The sequence below is a fragment of the Perca fluviatilis genome, chromosome 5, assembly GCF_010015445.1.
Source record: "Perca fluviatilis chromosome 5, GENO_Pfluv_1.0, whole genome shotgun sequence".
Taxonomy (NCBI): Eukaryota; Metazoa; Chordata; class Actinopteri; order Perciformes; family Percidae; genus Perca; species Perca fluviatilis.
Genome location: NC_053116.1, coordinates 25,710,144 through 25,728,256, shown reverse-complemented (window position 1 = coordinate 25,728,256; position 18,113 = coordinate 25,710,144). Strand labels below are relative to the sequence as shown.

The window sequence follows — 18,113 nt, the reverse complement described above, 5'->3', positions numbered from 1 at the left end:
TTTCAGATCACAGCATGATTATACCAAAAAATAAGACTCAGGTCATCTTGTTCTACATAATATAGAGGCAAATATCTCAGTCAAAGCATTTACAAACTGATGGTGTGTTCCTCCAACTCCTTCAATTTACTTTTGAAAACATTTAAAGAATCAGTCTGCAGCAAATTCCAAGCAGCAGGAGCAGAATACCTACAGTAAAAGCCCTTTTTCCCCATTTCAAGATAGATGTTGGGGACTGATATCAAGAGTGAGTCTTGGGAACATGTCACAGAGCGGAGATGGTAGCTTCCAATTTTTTTAAGATGGATACATGTACATAGATATGAAGAAAGCAAATTAAGAATAGCCTTATAAATAAGGACATGAAGTCTTTGGAGGGACAAAGCAGTCCAACCAACCCTAGCGGGGAACAATGGTGATTTACATTGAACGTCAATGCTACAGTAAGAAGGAGTGAAGGCATTGAGAAGATGCATGCATATTTAAAACATAACGCGCTAATCCAACTAACTGACTAACTGCCCCACTGAAAAAACAAACATTTTGTTTTGGGAGAAACGTTTTCATGTCAGTAAGGAAAAATTAAGGTGTGGTGAAGATCACATAAACTGTCTCATAACTGCTGCTACCTGCCAGTGGATGTTTTTATGACATTGTGTTTTTGCTCTTCAAAAGTCAGACTTTATTACGTATTACTTTATGTGCTGGATTTATTGAGGATGCAACAAGAGAACAATGTTCTTTATGACTCATCTATCTGGTAAGGCTTTGCTTATCTCAGCCAATTAACAACCTCAGAGAGGTCACACAGTCTCATTAATGTTTGAGCAGGTAGAGATGATAATATTTGTTTACTTCTTCGATGATTTGTTTTTATGTCAAATTGACCAATTCAGATTTTTTTTCCCTCAAATTTCAATGAGGTTGAGAATCACATCTATCTAGTGCTGCTTGTCTTAGATCCTGTCAGTATTATCAGCCATGAGGTGATTTTAAACAAATATTTAAACTTTTGATAACACACAATGTAGTAATTAAAATGTAATTGCAACTCTTAACACTACAAAGTAAGAATCAATATTAAATACACTTTTGGAATTTTAGTAATCCACAAGACATCCATGCTGTGCTGAGAGAGATGAGCTGAACAGAGGGTGGAGATGAGACACTTACAGAGAAAGAATGAAGATACTGTAGTATGTGAGGTAGTGAGGTCATAAACCAAACCACTATTCAAGATGCTGTTCTGATGATGAGATTGTGAGGAGCCACAGCATCCGGGGTCAAAGCCCAAACAGCAAGCACCGGGTCTTTGATTGTCTGTAGGCCACTGCTGATCTCCTTCTGCAGTTGTTACACCCGGTCTATAGTCCTTCAGGCTTTCATCATACCACCTTTCAAGACTTTTGACAGGCTGCTCAAAATACTGTTGGGATTGGTTTACCCCCGGTGATGATGATGATGATCTTGGTTGGTTTTATCGTCATACTGGCCTGAGTTTTCTGAGTGGTGCATGGAGCGGGGATGGTCAGAGTTGTAATGCTGTCCATGTGAACTCTGAGAGGATGGAGGAGCAGGCCAGAGTCAACCCACTGTCCACTCTCAATGCATTTTAAGGCTTGCATGGCCGCCATTCTGAATGCCAGGGGTGAGATAATGCATCCAGCCCTGATGCCTGCTTCCAGGCACTGCCAAGAGCTGGTAAACTCAGAGGTAGTAAAGCAGAGCTGCAGGTCCTGGAAGTAGGATTTAACCAGGGATGTAATGGTGTCTGGTATGTGGAAGAAGCTGAAGGCAGACCAAAGGAGTTCAAGGGGAACTAAACCAAACGCATTGGCGAGGTCCTAGACACAACAGGGATGTCCTTTTTCTGGAATGTTCTAAGCACCCAGAGAACCTGAGTATTCCTGCCTTCTGTACAGATGTATTGATGTACTTAATAATTCAAATGTATTTGCACCTCTTAAAATTACACAGTGATATTTTCTACACACGCACACGCACACACACACACACACACACACACACACACACACACACACACACACACACAGTTAAGAATAGATTATAAAATACACTTTTTGAATTTTGTTGAACTGATTGTTCAAGGATTGGGAGCCCCATTCCAAAATACAGGTGCTGAAAGATCGTTTCTGTGTGTGCTGTGTTTTCAGTGTTTTCCAGATGACATGCTCCAAGTAATAATTGTTATCAAAAAGATCTCCTGCACGCGTTTCTGATGAACATTTCTGGTAATGATTGATCAGCATATAACACTATTTAAGGCTGAGATTAACACAGAAACTTCAAAGTAGAACGGAACAGACTGCAGAGAATGATGGAGATGACAATGTGTTTTCCACTGTTGCTGCTGATCTGCTCTCTCTCCACGGCTCAGCTTCAGACAGAGTCTGACAACGAAATTATTCCACATGGAAATCAAGCTGGAACCCAGGGAAGAGAACCAACAAATGTCTCTGACCACCAACAGACCTGCACACAAGACATCCATGCTGTGCTGAGAGATATGAGCGCCTCGTTGGCTGAACAGAGGGTGGAGATGACACTTACAGAGAGAGAATGAAGGTACAGTAGTATGTGAGGTAGTGAGGGAAGTAATAGCAATATTACATTCAGTGGTCATCTGCTTTTTACCATGTGAAAGAGAAAAAGTCATTTTCTTCAGCTGTATGATAACAGCAGCAGTTTATCAGTACTGTTTGTTAAAATGTCATTACTTTTTTCCTTCATATGAAAGCTGACACAACACTGCACAACCACAACAACAATAATCTTGTTGAAAAAAGTTCATGAATGTTTCCTCTGTGTCTCTGTCTGGATTTGCATCACAATACACAGTGATGGACAGTGAGGGAATACTTACGCCAGATTTTTAACATTAGATTCAGGAAGTAAACTAATTCATGAGAAAATGTTCTAAAATACCATGATTAATCTCACTATGTTGAGAAACACTAAGCAAAATCCTGTATCATCACCTGGATCCAGATAAACACAAGAAACTTACTTGTTGTTTTTTACTTTTTCTTAAGAAACGTGAATGGTCTTTAATGTGAGAAGATAAATTTCCTTTGTTCCTTCAAATAAAGTCATACATTGTATTGTTTTCATGTTCTCTTACATTTGAATGAAATCCAAAACATATATCCTCTTATTGTTTGCAGAAAAACAAGTACATGTGTTACAGCTGTTTGGGAATAACAAATGTAAGATTAACTAAAATTATTTTATGGTGGAACTGTAGTTAAACCCAATAATCAAAAATAAATTATACTTTTTCCCACACAGTGAGTAATTATAATGTGATTTAAAGTGGTAATAATCAATGAGATTATAGTGACCATGTTATCCAGTAAATCCAGAAGTTGTATATTCATCTGTACTTTTGTAACTATAATGTTCATGTAATGTTTCTTTCTGCATTTCATTCACATTAAACTTTTATATTGCTGTTGTTTCAATCGTTGATGAGACAAGCTCAATGAACACAGTCACCCTGATCTATTTTCAGCTGAGAAGCTCCACACTTTGCAATATTATGACTTTATAACTTAGTAATTGTGTTTGGTTTTGGGAGAAACGTGTTAATGTCTGTGAGGAAAAATGAGTCTGTGGTTAAGATCACATAAACTGTATACATGACTGCTGTTGCCCGCCAGTGGATGTTTCTGTAACATTTTGTTGTTGCTCTTTAAATGTCAGACTTTGTTACTGTGCTGGATTTATTGAGGAAGCAAAGAGAGAACAATGTTTATTTGTTACTTATCTAACTTGAGTTTCTGGTAAGTCTTTGCTTATCTCAGCCAATTAACAACATCAGGGAGGTCACTATATCTGACTAAATGATTAATGATTATGATTAAATAGGCAGAGATGGGATGACCTCTAGCTCACCCAGTAAGAGCGTTTGACCCATGTTGGCTGAGTCCTGCAATAGTGTGAGTTCAAATCTGACCTGCTGCCCTTTGCTGTGTGTCATCCCCCATCTCTCTCCTCCTTCCTTATCTGTCCACTGTCACTACTTAATAAAGGGAAAAGCCCCAAAAAAATAATCTTTAAAAAAAACAGGCATAGATGACCATTTTTTGTTTACTTCTTCTTCAATGACATGTTTTACATTCTTAAATTTCAGTGAGGATGACAATCACATCTAGTGCTGCAACAGATGATTCTCCAGTTACATTCACTGACAGAAACTGTCCCACAGGTTTTTTCATTGCACCAGTGAGAGGAGCCTACCACTTTGAGTTGTACATAGGTGCACATGGACATAATTCAAATTCTACAGCTGTTATTCCGGTTCAAGAACAGAGAGCATATTTTTATTGTATATGAGCATCAGACCTCCGGTTATGGCAGTTCTGTTAATGGCACCACACTGATTCTAGAGGTGGGAGATGTTGTGTTTCTGCGTCTGCGGGTTAACTCTTCTTAACTCATCTTTGATGGCTAAGCGCAGGCTCTGGCCTCTGATTCCTAACCTCTTTAGCAATCTGGACGATGTTGCCATGAAACCCCTTCCCCCCACCTCCAAAGGGCAGACTACAAGATCTTATATTCCTTGCTGAACATGTACTACAATGTCCCGATGTGTGAGAGCTGCAGTTTCCTTCCTCACTGCTTTGTCTAGTCTTCATTTGCTTCCAGATTTCAAGGTTGGCGTGTTGTTGTTCACAACTAAATCTCAGGATTCCTTCAGTGTCAACTTAAGTCTTGCTTTTGCACACTTGAACTCCTAAGTGAGACTGGTGAGGGGCAGCTTGAGTATATGTAAAAAATTGTCATAGTATAGTATGTCTACAAAAATAGTAAAAAGTCATAGTATAGTATATTGAAAAAAGTAATTGTATAGTATGTCTAAAAAAAGTTATAAAAATAGTTAAATAGTTTAAAAGTTTTGTCATAAAAAGTCATAATGTAGTATGTTGAAAAAGCCATTAAAAGGTCATAGTAGGCTATGGTATGTCGAAAAAAAGTCATATAAAAGTCATAGTATAGTTTATCGAAAAAAGTCATAATATAGTATGTCAAATAAAGTAATAAAAAGTCAAAATATAGTATGTCGAAAAAAGTCATATAAGTCATAGTAGTATGTCAAAGAAAGTCTGGAAGACCATGCAAATTCCACACAAAAAGGCCCAAGTCTGGGATAAAATCAAGTGTCATAGCCTGCGGTGCCTAGGTGCTAGCAGTGCTAACCACTGACCCATGCCACAAAACATTCATAGTAAGTATTCATAAGTCTTAGTAAAGTATGTCGAATAAAGTGATGAAAAGGTCATAGTATAATAGTATGTCAAATAAAGTGATGAAATGGTCATAGTATATTAGTATGTTGAAAAAAGTAAAAAAGTTGCATAGTATATACTATATTTTATCAATAATAAGTCTAACATGTCGAAAAACAATCATACTAATGTATGTCGAAAAGAGTCATAGTATTTCTAAAAAAAGTGATAACAAGTCATAGTATAGTATGTCGAAAAAAGTCATAGTATAGAATCTCGAAGAAAGTGATAAAAAGCCATAGTATAGTATGTTAGCAAAAGCCATTGTATAGTATGTCCCAAAAGTGTTAAAAAAAACATAGTATAATATGTGGAAAAAGTGATAAAAAAAGCATAGTACAATATGCCGAAAAAAGTGAGAAAAATTCATGTATGTTGGGAAAGTGATAAAAAGCCATATTATAGTATGTCGAAAAAAGTGATAAAAAGCCATAGTATAGTGTGTCGAAAAAGCAATTAAAAAGCCATAGTATAGTATGTCGAATTCAGTGATAAAAAGCCATAGTATGGTGTGTCAAGAAGTGATAATAATAGCCACAGTATGTTGAAAAAAGTGCTCAAAAAAGTCATAGTATAGTATGTCAAAATAGTGATAAAAAAGTGTTAGTATAGTGTGTTGAAAAAAAACAAAGTATGTGTCGAAAAAAGCCATAGTACAGTACGTCGAAAGAGTATAGTATAAAAAGTCATCATATCGTATTTTGAAAAAAGTGATCAAAAAGCTATAGTATAGTATGTTGAAAAAAAGGGATAAAAAGCCATAGTACATATGTCGAAAAAAGCCATAATATAGTATGTCAAAAAAAGCATTAGTATAGTATGTCGAAAAAAGTGATAAAAAGCCATAGTATAGTGTGTCAAAAAAGTCATAGTATAGTATGTTGAAGAAAGCGATAAAAAGCCTTAGTATAGTATGTCCAAAAACATTATAAAAACCGTAGTATAGTATGTCCTAAAAAGCCATTGTATAGTATGTTGAAAAAAGTGATAAAAATTCTTAGTATAGTATGTCGAAAAAAGTGATAAAAAAGCCATTGAAAAAATCCATGTTGAAAAAATTGATAAAAAAGCCATAGTACAGTATGTCGAAAAAGTGATAAAAAAGCCATAGTATAGTGTGTCAAAAAAGCCATTAAGTGATAAAAAACCATAGTATAGTATGTCAAAAAAGTGATAAAAAAGATGTCGATAAAAGTGATAAAAAAGCCATAGTATAGTGTGTCAAAAAAGCCATAGTATAGTATATTGAAAAAAGCCATAGTATAGTATGTCGAAAAAGTCATGGTACAGTATGTCGAAGAAAGTGACAATGACATTGGGGTGTAGTTAGATTACCTATGTAAGGGCTTTTCTTGTTCACTGATTTATGAGCTGTAGAGAGGGTTGAGACTATTTATAAAAGGGTGAGGCTATTTGCACCCCTGGTACAATTAGCAGTGTATGCTATTTGTACCTTGGTGCAATTAGAAGTGCTATTCGTACCCTGGTGCAATTAGAAATGAATGCTATTCGTACCCCGCCGGTGCACACAGCAATGTGTTCTATTAATACCCCGTCTGGTACAAATATCAATGTATGCTATTTGCACCCCTGTATACCTTGGCATATAGTTACACACAGTTATCCATACTACTCATGTATTACACCTTTTTGGAATATTATCTACTCATGTATTACACCTTTTTGGAATATTATTGCCCTGACATTCTTACCCTAACCATAACCAATCCCACTCCTGTTGCCTAAACCTAACCAACCCAACCAGAGCAGGCATATTCATGAGTCTTCCCCTACCACCCTGCAAAAAAAAAACTGACTTGCGCCCTGACTTGCGCAATTGCATACCAGGGGTGCAAATAAACACTCCGTTTATAAAATCTGTATGTTAAACTGAGTGAAGTTCTGACAGTTTGTCATTGAAAGAAGAAGACAATATGTTTGAATTACTATTGACTGACAAGCTAAATATACGGAGACATGTAAAAGCTTGCCATTGGCTACTGGAAATTGTTGAACAACCTTTTGGTTGGTTTGTAAAAATATTCATACGGCTGCTTTCCAATGAGCACAGGTGTCTTTGTTCCACAACAAGTATATATTCACACTGTGTTTCACTGTAAGTTTTGGGAGATGCTGGGGAAAACAGTTTGGTGTTTTCCTCTGTAAGCTCCCCATGTGATTAATTGCACTTCTTTTATGTACCTTCTCTGTGAATTCATTACATTAAAACCTTTGCAATATCTCACTTTAACCAAATCTGTGTGTTTCACTGGGTTTCAGTATTTTTCTCTATCACAAAGCCATAGTATAGTATGTTGAAAAAAATCATAGTATAGTATGTTGAAAAAAATTATAAAAAAGCCATAGTATAGTATGTTGAAACAAATTATAAAAAAAGCCATAGTATAGTATGTCGAAAAAAGTGATAAAAAAGCCATAGTATAGTATGTTGAAGAAAGTGATAAAAAAGCAATAGTGTAGTACGTCGAAAAAAATCATACAAAACATAGTATAGTAAGTCGTAAAAAGCCATAGTATAGTATGTCAAAAAAGTGATAAAAAAGCCATAGTATTGTATGTCGAAAAAAAGTCATAATATAGTATGTTGAAGAAAGTGATAAAAAGCCTTAGTAAAGTATGTCCAAAAAAATTATAAAAAAACATAGTATATAAAAAGTCATTGTACAGCATGTCGATAAAAAGTAATAAAAAAAGCAATAGTATAGTATGTTGAAAAAAGTGATAAAAAAGCCAAAGTATATTATGTTGAAAAAAGTGATAAAGAAGCCAAGTATAGTATGTCGAAAAAAGTTATAAAAAAAACATAGTATATTATGTTGTAAAAAGCCATAGTATAGTATGTCAAAAAAGTGATAAAAAAGCCATAGTATAGTATGTCCAAAAGAGTCAGTATAGAATTACAAAAATAGTGAGGACTATAGTTTTTTGATAAAAAGTGATAAAAAAGCAATAGTATAGTGTGTCAAAAAAGTCAGTATAGAATGTTGAAAATAGTCATAATATATAGTATGTCGGAAAAAAAAAATTCGAAGTATGTTGAAAAAAGTCACAAAAAGTCAAGTTTTCACTGAGGTGTCTCATTCAATATCTCCTAGTATGCTCAAAAAAGTCACACCTACTTAAGCTAACAAAATTACTTACCATACCACTGTAATTTTTCTTTCAAATATAAGCTGATTCTGTAATTTCTGTTTGAAACTGCCTGCATTTATCTCTCCAAAATAACCAGTACGAAAAGCGAATGGCAGGAACACAACCTTTACAATACCAGTCCCATACACTTTTCTCTGTCTATTTGAATTCTTCATTCCTGTAAAATAGGTCTTGAAACTAAATGGAACCTATCAGATTTGAACACACAACCTTCTGCCTTTTGAACATTCTCTTATCAATCTTAGCCATCTGACCTAACACAAAAAACATATTTTGGCATATTATACTCTTTCACTTAGCATGTTGGACCTCAAAACTTACTGAAACATTTAAGATTTGAGCACTCAACCTTCTGTCTTTCAATCATTCTATTAACACCCTAAACTATCTGACCTGACAAAAAAAGTTTATGTTTTGGCATATTTATCTCTTTCTCTCACTATATTTGATGTTATAGCTTACTGAGACATACAAGATTCAAACACTCAACTTTCTGACCTCCAGTCATTCAGTTATCACTCTAAGCTATCGGACTTAAAGAAACTCTTCACGTTTTTGGCACATTTGTCTCTTTTACTTTGTATGGTGGACCTCGGAAATTACTGAAACATTTAAGGTTTGAACACTCAACATTCTGTCTTCAAATTATTCTCTGGTTACCACTAGCTGCCTGACCTGACCAGAGTTTATGTTTTCGTAAAAAAAGTCATATTAAAGTATGTCAAAAAAGCGATGAAAGAAGTATAAAATATGTCGAACAAATTCATAGTACAGAAAAAAGTGAAACAAGTCATAGTATAGCATGTGGAAAAATTTTATAGTATAGTATATAAAAAAAACTCATAGTATGGTATGTCAAAAAAGTAATAGTACAGCATGTTGAAAAAACTCATAGTATTGTATTTTGAAAAAAGTGATAAAAGTCATAGTATAGTAGGTTGAAAAAAGTCAGAGTATAGCAAGTCGAAAAAAAGTCAGTATAGTTTGTTGAAAAAAGTGATAAAAAAAACTGTCATGCTGAAAACAGTGATAAAAAGTCAAAGTATTGTATGTCAAAAGTAGTCAGTCCTTCCAGAAAAAAAGAGTTTTTTTGTGATTGTTGCGGGCAAAAATCCTTGATTATGCAGCACGTTTTCTCAAAAAATGCGATGGAATATGCGGGATATTTATGCAATTTTATGCGATGAAATTGCGGGAAGTTGCAAAAACTGCGGTTTGATGAAAAAGAGAAAAAGTGATTCCCCCAACACCCTGCTTTTCGATGATGTTCACGTCGCGTAATTACATCACTTCATAACGTCACTTCATAATGTTCTCAGGGCAACAGGGGAAAATGGCTGCTCTTGTGTGAAGTAAACAACATTTTTCAACTTTCTGCTAAGATATATGTGGGCCTTTTTTGTACCGAAAATGCGGGGATTATGAAATCATGCATGTTTTATTTTGTGTCCAACTGCGGAACGGCTGCAGATCTGCTCCGGAACGGCGGCGGAGTCAATAAGTTTACATTAAAGTCAATGTGTGTATATCCACAGACTGCAGAACAGCTGCGTTCCGACTCCGTCCCAGCTCCGGCGATCCGCAGCCCTCCGGAGCAGATACGCAGAGCTTCTATTTTTGACAGGTGCCGGCAGGGCCGGTTCTAGCCCTTTGGTTGCCCTAGGCGAGATTGAGTTTTGCGCCCCCCCCCCCAGTCTTGCATTACCATATCTCCACAGCAGCGCTGTGTCAGCGATAGAGTAGCAATGTATGTTCATTTTAGTTTCTAGCATCCATGTAAGTTAGATGGCACCAACATTTGGTCTAATTATAACTGGTCTGGTAACCCAAAGGCCATTTTTTTGTTTCCAGATTTGTGTGCATGGTGACTTATGATGGGGGTTCTGGGGGTCCACCCCCTGAAAATTTTGAGCATTAAATACTTAATTTCCTGCATTCTGGTGAATATTTATGCACTTTTTTTTTTTTTTTTACCTTTTTCTGAATCAATTTATGCTTGAAATATCTTTATCTAAAGGCAAACATAGATTACAATCCAAATATAAAAACATAATGGGATATTTTGCAGTAAGGCTCTCAGGCATTCTGTATTGCTTTCAGTTATCAGGCTCCTCTCCTATGGAACCAGCTCCCGATCTGGGGGTCGGGGGGCAGAAACTGTCACCTCATTCAAGAATGAACTTAAAACTCTCCTATTTGATAAAGCTTATAGTTAGGGAGTGAGGAGTTGCAGTGTTCACCTAACTGGCCCAACTGCTTCTCTTCATAATTGTTAGATTAATAATACATAACAAAGTAGAGGGAGGCAGGCCAGCCAAGCCAGATCCGGGGGGAGAGTTCTAAGCCCGAAAAAGCTACCTCTCCTTATGACCTGTCTCTCTTAGTTACCTGTTATAGTTACGTTGTTATAGTCCTAGACTGCCGGGGGACTTCCTTCCTTTGACACACTGAGCTGCTCTCCTCTCCCTTTCTATTACTGTTACTATTACTGTTACTATTACTATTACTATTTGTGTGCAGCCCATCCCAGAAATGCTTGTTACTAATCCTAGCTTCTGGGGAGTTTACCCCCGGAGTCCTTATGCTTTTTTCCCCCAGCGGTATTTCCTTTGGAGAACGTTGGCACCAAGACCCTGGTTGCAGCTGTCGCCGTGGTCCTGCTGCACTCCCTGCTGAGCTCAGCGATGCCCTGCAAGTAATGCTCACAACCCCTCCCAAAACCCCCCCACTCCCCCCCCCAAAACAAAACACCATTATAAAAAAAAAAAAAAAACCACCAATCATCAAAACACAAACCAAAAAAACCCAAAAAAAAAAAAAAAAAAAAAAAAAACCAATCTCCCCCCACCTTCCCAATAAACAACCTCTCCCTCCCCCCCCCCCCTCCCTTTTACATTTTTATAAAAAAAAAAAAAAATAAAAAAAAAAACATAAAATAAACACAAAAAAAAAAAAAAATAAAAAAACAAAAAAAAAAAAAAAAAAAAAAAAAAAAAAAAAAAAAAAATAAAATTAAAACACAAAACAAAAACAAACCCCCCCACTCTTTTTTTTTTAAAATAACACTTAAAAAAAAAAAAAAAAAAAAAAAAAAAAAAAAAAAAAAAAAACAAAAAAAAAAAAAAAAAAAAAAAAAAAAAAAAAAACAAAAAAAAAAAAAAAAAAAAAAAAAAAAAAAAAAAAAAAAAAAAAAAAAAAAAAAAACAAAAACAAAAAAAAAAACCCACACCCACAAAAAAATAACAAAAAAAAAAAACAACCTGCAACCCTCAGCTTCCCCCTCCACAAACACCCTCCCTAAAAACACCAAAAAAAAAAAAAAAAACAACCCCCCAAAAAAAACACCAAAAAAAAAAAGGGGCCGCTGCCACAAAAGAGGCCCCCACCGCCCGACCGCGGAAAAAAAAAAAGAAAAAGCCCCCAAATAAAAAAAAAATACAAACAACCCACCCTTTTTTTTACCCACAAAAAAAAAAAATTTTTTTTTTTTTTTTTTTTCCTTTTTTTTTTTTTTTTTTTTTTTTTTTTTTTTTTTTTTTCTCTTTTTTTTTTTTTTTTTTCCCCTTTCCCCCCCTTTCCTTTTTCTTTTTTTTTCTGCTTTTTTTTTCTTTTTTTTTTTTTTTCAAAAAACAAAACTACGCAAAGAGAATAGGGACACATCTGCCGTAGCATGCCCACAGCAGAGCGCGTCTATTATAAATCTGAAGCTGCACAGACCAGGGAAGGCGCGCTGCAGCAGCTCTGTCTGTGCCGCTGCTCGTCTCTATTTTTACAGAGAGAGTGGACACTAAGCGACGCGCAGGTCTGCTTCAGAGCTCCGTGTGTTTGAGTCTGACCCATAGACTGGAAACGTCGCGTAATGAAAGGTTGACAAGTAAAAGTGTGACTGAGGGGGCGCCCTAGGATGATCATGTTTAATAAACGCGTTTTATTTCGCTTGTCATTCATAATTCTATTATTAATGGGAAGTAGACCTAAGAATGACACGGCGCCCCCAACACTTTTGACGCCCTAGGCAATCGCCTAGGTCGCCTATAGCAATCGCCGGCTCTGGGTGCCGGAGAGCACCGCAGCAATTCAGCACACGGCAGATTGTGCAGGACAGGAAGTCGAGCACAGAAACAAAATAAAACATCCGGTTAATTTTCAAAATAAAATACACCGTGCTCACGCGGATCATATTTCCCTGCACTACACCTTGAAAACGTCATAATCGGCGGAGACAGGCCTGAAACAAACTGAATCAGCATTCACACAATTAGCACTAACACAAAGTACAGCTGATGCTGATGGGAGTGGATGCTGTTTTGGTCATAAACCAAACCATTGGACAAATGTTGACCTAATGATGGGCTAGATGAAAAGTTACAGGATCACAGAAATGTTACATTTTATCCTGAGGAGAACTTAAATGTTTGTACTCAACTATTTACTGTAGCTTTGGTATTTGTTTTGGTGTTGTTTGTTAAATGAAAGAGTATTTCCTACATCTCACTTGTATTGGAGCAATTTCCGAAGAATGTTTGATGGTGCAGCAAAATAAAAGCTATTATATTCATTTATATTTATTTATTTATTCATTTATTTATGCACAAACAGCTAAGCTGAAAGAACGGAAGTCACAGAAGACTAGAGAGGCAGAGATGAACAAGCTAAAACAACAACTTCAAGGTATTGTGTGCAGAACATCATGACTTACAATAGTGTATAATTTAGCTAAATAAATACATAATACAAGACATGTCATCTATAGCAGCCTACTCGTCAGGAAAATTGAGACATATGAAACAATCATATTATAATGTTTTTCACCTGCTCAGAAAAGGTGTGCTTTTTAAGTTGTCTTTTAACACTACATTTTAACTAACTTGGATGCAAACTATTTTAATAGAATAATGTTATGGCTTAACTCCCATGCTATGTAAAAATGTGTTGTTGTGTGTAGACTTTCACATAGCTGGTGCAACAGCCTGCAGAAACACAAACTGTTTGATAAGGCTTCCTGTTGGGCTGACATAATGATTATTAAATGAATGTGAATGTAAATTGTAGTAGTAAGTAGTAAAAAGTTGCCCATCGATTTCCCAAAGGCCAAGATAACTCTTAAATAGCTTGTTTTGTCCAATTAGAAGCCACACACCCTAATTTATTCAACAGAGAAAAACAGAAACATTTTCCTCTCCTCACATTTGAGAAGCAGGAACTAGGACATGCTTGTGATTTGTTCTTGAAAAATGGCTTGAATGATTAATTGACTAACTGTTTCAGCTTTAGTTGGTACTAAATAATAAATTATAACCTGGAAGGAAAACACCTGATGGGTTGTCTTCTTTGTGTACTCTTCACTGATCATTTTTTAGCTCACAAATACAAAGTGGGCGTGTCATTTAAAAAGCACACAGGTTTTATTGCATATCAATTTCATGTATAAATTCTTCATAGCATTGGAAAGATTACATTTGGTATACATTGCTATTCTACAGAATTAACATCAGAGTCATATCTTTTCAATGAAATTTCTCTAAAGTACATCTTCAATAATCACAAGCATCAAAAGAACTGCAATTTTCAGAATTGTTCAATATTATTCTACAATCCTTTATTGTTTTTCATTATGTCTTCTCCCACAAGTCTTTTCTAATGTCTTTCAGAGCCAGCTGCCCAACATCTGTAAGGCAGTCAAGAACTTGAAGTCAAATCTACCAGACTAACCACATGTACAATAAGTGCATCTACGGATTCATTTTTTTCTTTTCTTTTTTTTTCTCATTTTTTAATTTGATACACATTTCACAAATGGACATCATTATGACTGCTAAACACGTCATGCACAATATCTTTTTTTGTTTGTTTGTTTTCAATAAACATAACAGAGGCGATATACAACTCAGATTCAAACAAAACAAGCACCATCCATTTAAACCCATATTTTTCAATGATTTGTTTTCTTCAGACAAATGCACCATTGCTTTTCTTTCTTTAAAATACTATACAGTTAAAAAGAAACAATATGTATATTTTTACTTTCTCCTGTAACAGTGGGGGGAAAACAGCAACCATGTTCTATTATGCTGAAACATATTTCAGCGACCATCTGCCTGAATACTTTCTGAAGTTGGCAAAATGGAATACTTAAATGCCTTCAATTCCTTTGCTTTACACAGCGCTTACTTATTACAGTAGTCCATGACATGAATTACTACATATAGTCAACCTAAAAACTTAGCAACCCAAGCCTTTACATTTTATAACCACGACTTGGGAAAACAATGTGTTTACCATGAATAAAATCTCATTCAGTATAATTATAAAAAAAAGACGTCTGTCTTTAGAAAAATGAGATGATGCAGCAGTCCTAGCATCACACTACCACCTGCTGTCATGAATAAAAATTACAGTGCTTCTGTTTCAGATTTTTCATATCTCTCCATGTCGAGCTCGAGTTGCTCATCTACTGAAAGTGAAACTAGTCTGAAAATGTGATCTGTGTCCTATGTTCTAGAGACCTAAGCCTGAACAATTTATGGCTTGGACCCATATGGTTTAAGTACTAGTTTGAAAATACAGCATCAGGCCTAGCTCTGAGAGTCCCAGTATTCACAGGGAGGACCAAGGCAACAATGATCAACAATGCTCACCCCCCCGGCTCCTGCAGCTATCTACAGTTATCTACAGTTAATGACTCATGCCCCCCATGGCACAGCTACCTTGAAGACCACATGGAATGAGTTTTTAGTATGATCTCAGAAGAACAGGGAATATAAAGTTAAACTCATGATCAAGTATTTCTGTTTTCTCTGTCAAGAATTAACATTGTATGCATGTGTTAGAAGGACCAACCAGCATAATTATGATGTCCATTTTAACACTATCTGGGGTTTAGTTTACTCTCTCTTTTTTGTCTTTTATGAGTCCTCGCCTTCTTTCTTGCATAATCCGAAGACCAGATGTTCATGTAGACGTGGCTGTATGTTTTAGACTTTTGAACCATGTAATATCAAACTAATTTAAAAAGGGTATTCATTGTTGACACTACATGTATCAAATGAAAAACAGAGGGGAAAGGGAGCTTGGTGTGGTAGAAACTGGTCAGATTCAATAATAACAATGTAATGCCCTTTTCTGACATTTACAGTAAAAGTTGTCCAAGTCTGCCCCCCCCCCCCCCAACTTAATACTTGAACAAGACACATTCAGCATACTGGGTAAAATGGTTGGACTGAAATAAGAAAAAAAACTAAACACTGCAGGACGTTAACAATGCCAAATAGGATCTAAAGCTAACTAAAGCTATTTTTCACTATAAATAAAAACAATTAATTTCATGGGTTCTTTCAATTTTGGCACACTAACGCATCAAAACCAGAGATTCTGAATCTCCCTCACGTTCTGATAGGCGTTCATTCCTTCAGTATCAAGAAAAGAGGAATAAAATGACATGCCTTCATTTTCACTCCTCCAGTCATGACAAAACAACCAAAAATAAATACATACACACACACACTTCTGAAATCAAATATATAAGAGCGTAATAAGAAAAGAAAAAGTATGACAGCAAATGCAAGCCCCTTGGAAATGAAATGATTGTCAGAGAACAAAACATTTTCTATGGGTTATTTGGCACATACCACTCTTGCTATGAACATCTAGGTTATTTTGTACATCATATGACAATATCATACAATTTTGGTCCTTCTCTAAAATAATTATATTAACAATTTAGCACTGTGGTGCCTACAACAAAACAATACTGTGGTATCTAATAGGAGAGAAAGTAAATAAAATTAACAAATGACGATGAAATAAACAAGCAGAGAAAGACGTTCCTCATTTTTCGAGTATGATTTAAATTCATTTTCAGCATGATCAAATTGGGTAACCAATTACAATGGCTAGTGTCCCAGACAGCTCATCAAAATCACCAGTTGCTGTGCACATTTGAACATTGAACATAATTTCCATGTAATCATTCAAAAATCAACAGTCTACTGGTACGGTCATTTCCTCAAGTAACATTTAGTGTGGTGCTATTGTTGATTCTGCAGTTATACTGAAACAAGATCAGTAAATGAGTCACCTGTGATTGGTGGGGAAAAACTTGGGAGACAATAGTGCACGCGCCCACTATGTTCCTGGTGAAACAACACCACCTTGTGGACATGCAGTGCTAATGCAGTGCTGATGCTGCAGTGCTTGAAGTAGGCGGTGTACACAGACTTTAGAGACGTACTAGTCATTAAGTGTCTTTATGAGAGCCTTACATAGGGTCTCTGTGGTGCTGGAGTGAGCCTTGTGGACTTGCGGAGGATAAGAGTAATGCAGAGTTTCAATGCTGTTGAGAAGCATTCATCATGTCCTTCACATCAACAGGAGCTTAGCAGTGCTTTCATTTTGACAGAGTCTTGCGAGACGCCTCACCTAGGGACAATCTCTCCCTCCTCTCACACTCGCACGCGCACACACACGCACACACACGCACACACACACACACACAAATGAACACACATATCCACACAAACATATTCTTTCTATCTTGAATGTATGTGACACTGAATTCTTCTCTGGCCTCCACGTTTCTCACAACTCATGTCCACTCAGTCTCTTGTTTCTATCCATTTGCGAAACTAATGTTCCTCCTACTCCTCCTCCCACTTCCCCCCCCCATCTCTCTCTCTCTCTCTCTCTCTCTCTCTCTCTCTCTCTCTCTCTCTCTCTCTCTCTCTCTCTCTCTTCTCTTGTCTAGATGTGGTTGAGTGGGTGAAAGCTGCTCGTCTCAGACGGTCCACCTCCCATGCTCAGCCAAGCGTCCAGAGAGTTCTGGGAGGGCGCGTGCAAAGGGTTGTTCTCCGAGAGAGACAGCATCATTGCATAAGCCTGCAGGAGAAGACAGGTGACTTTTAACTAGAGGAAACTCAATATTTTCAAACACTCATTTTTAGTAACATTTCTCTTTGTCCAATGACATTTTTATGACATACTAAAAGTCTGACCTTTTTTATGACATTTGTTATGGCTTCCTTTACTACTTTGACATTTTTTAAGAAATGAGAGGTTATGTTTTCAGTTCGGTTTGTTGATTGGTTTGTAGTTTTTTTTGGCATACTATACTATACGTTTTTTATGACATTTTGAATGGCATACTATACTATATTATTTTCCATGACTTTTCATGATTTCTTATGACATTTTTATTGCATACTATAGTATGACTTATTATATAACATATTTTACGACATACTATACTATGACTATTTGTAATGATTTGTTTTTACGATTGTCTGACTGCTTGGGTTTTTTGCTCCATTGAACTTCTTTGTAGCGATGTTTCCAGATCTCAAGTTGTAATAAACTGTAATTGTCCTTTAATTTCTTGACACTATACCTTGTAATTATATTAATAAATTAACATTTACAAATTAACAATTTAACATGCAGATCACAGAAAAGATAAGAGCAGTTTACAGGTAATATGTTAGTAAGTGAGAGGAAAAGAGGGAGGGGGGCACTATTTAGGTACAGTTTCAGCCAATGTTAACTAAATGAACAGCCTTTTCTTTCCTCAAGCATCTGAAAATGTGAAAGGATCCATCTCATCTCGTATCTCTGTATTCTGTCCTTCCTCCTGTCTTA

At 36.1% G+C, this 18,113-nt stretch overlaps 1 protein-coding gene across 11 annotated transcripts in view; it reads right to left on the bottom strand.

Moving 5' to 3' along the window:
• Positions 1–13,866: 13,866 nt before the first annotated feature.
• Positions 13,867–18,113, bottom strand: part of prdm16 (PR domain containing 16) — a 182,290-nt gene continuing 178,043 nt past the window's right edge. For 9 of the 11 annotated variants that reach the window (XM_039800077.1, XM_039800080.1, XM_039800074.1 and 6 more), the window contains one exon: positions 13,867–17,357. In XM_039800077.1, the coding sequence (XP_039656011.1) occupies positions 17,223–17,357 (135 nt within the window). In that variant the 3' untranslated portion in view covers positions 13,867–17,222. The remainder of the gene's footprint in view (positions 17,358–18,113) is intronic. The other 2 variants (XM_039800072.1, XM_039800081.1) reach the window with 2 other exon arrangements.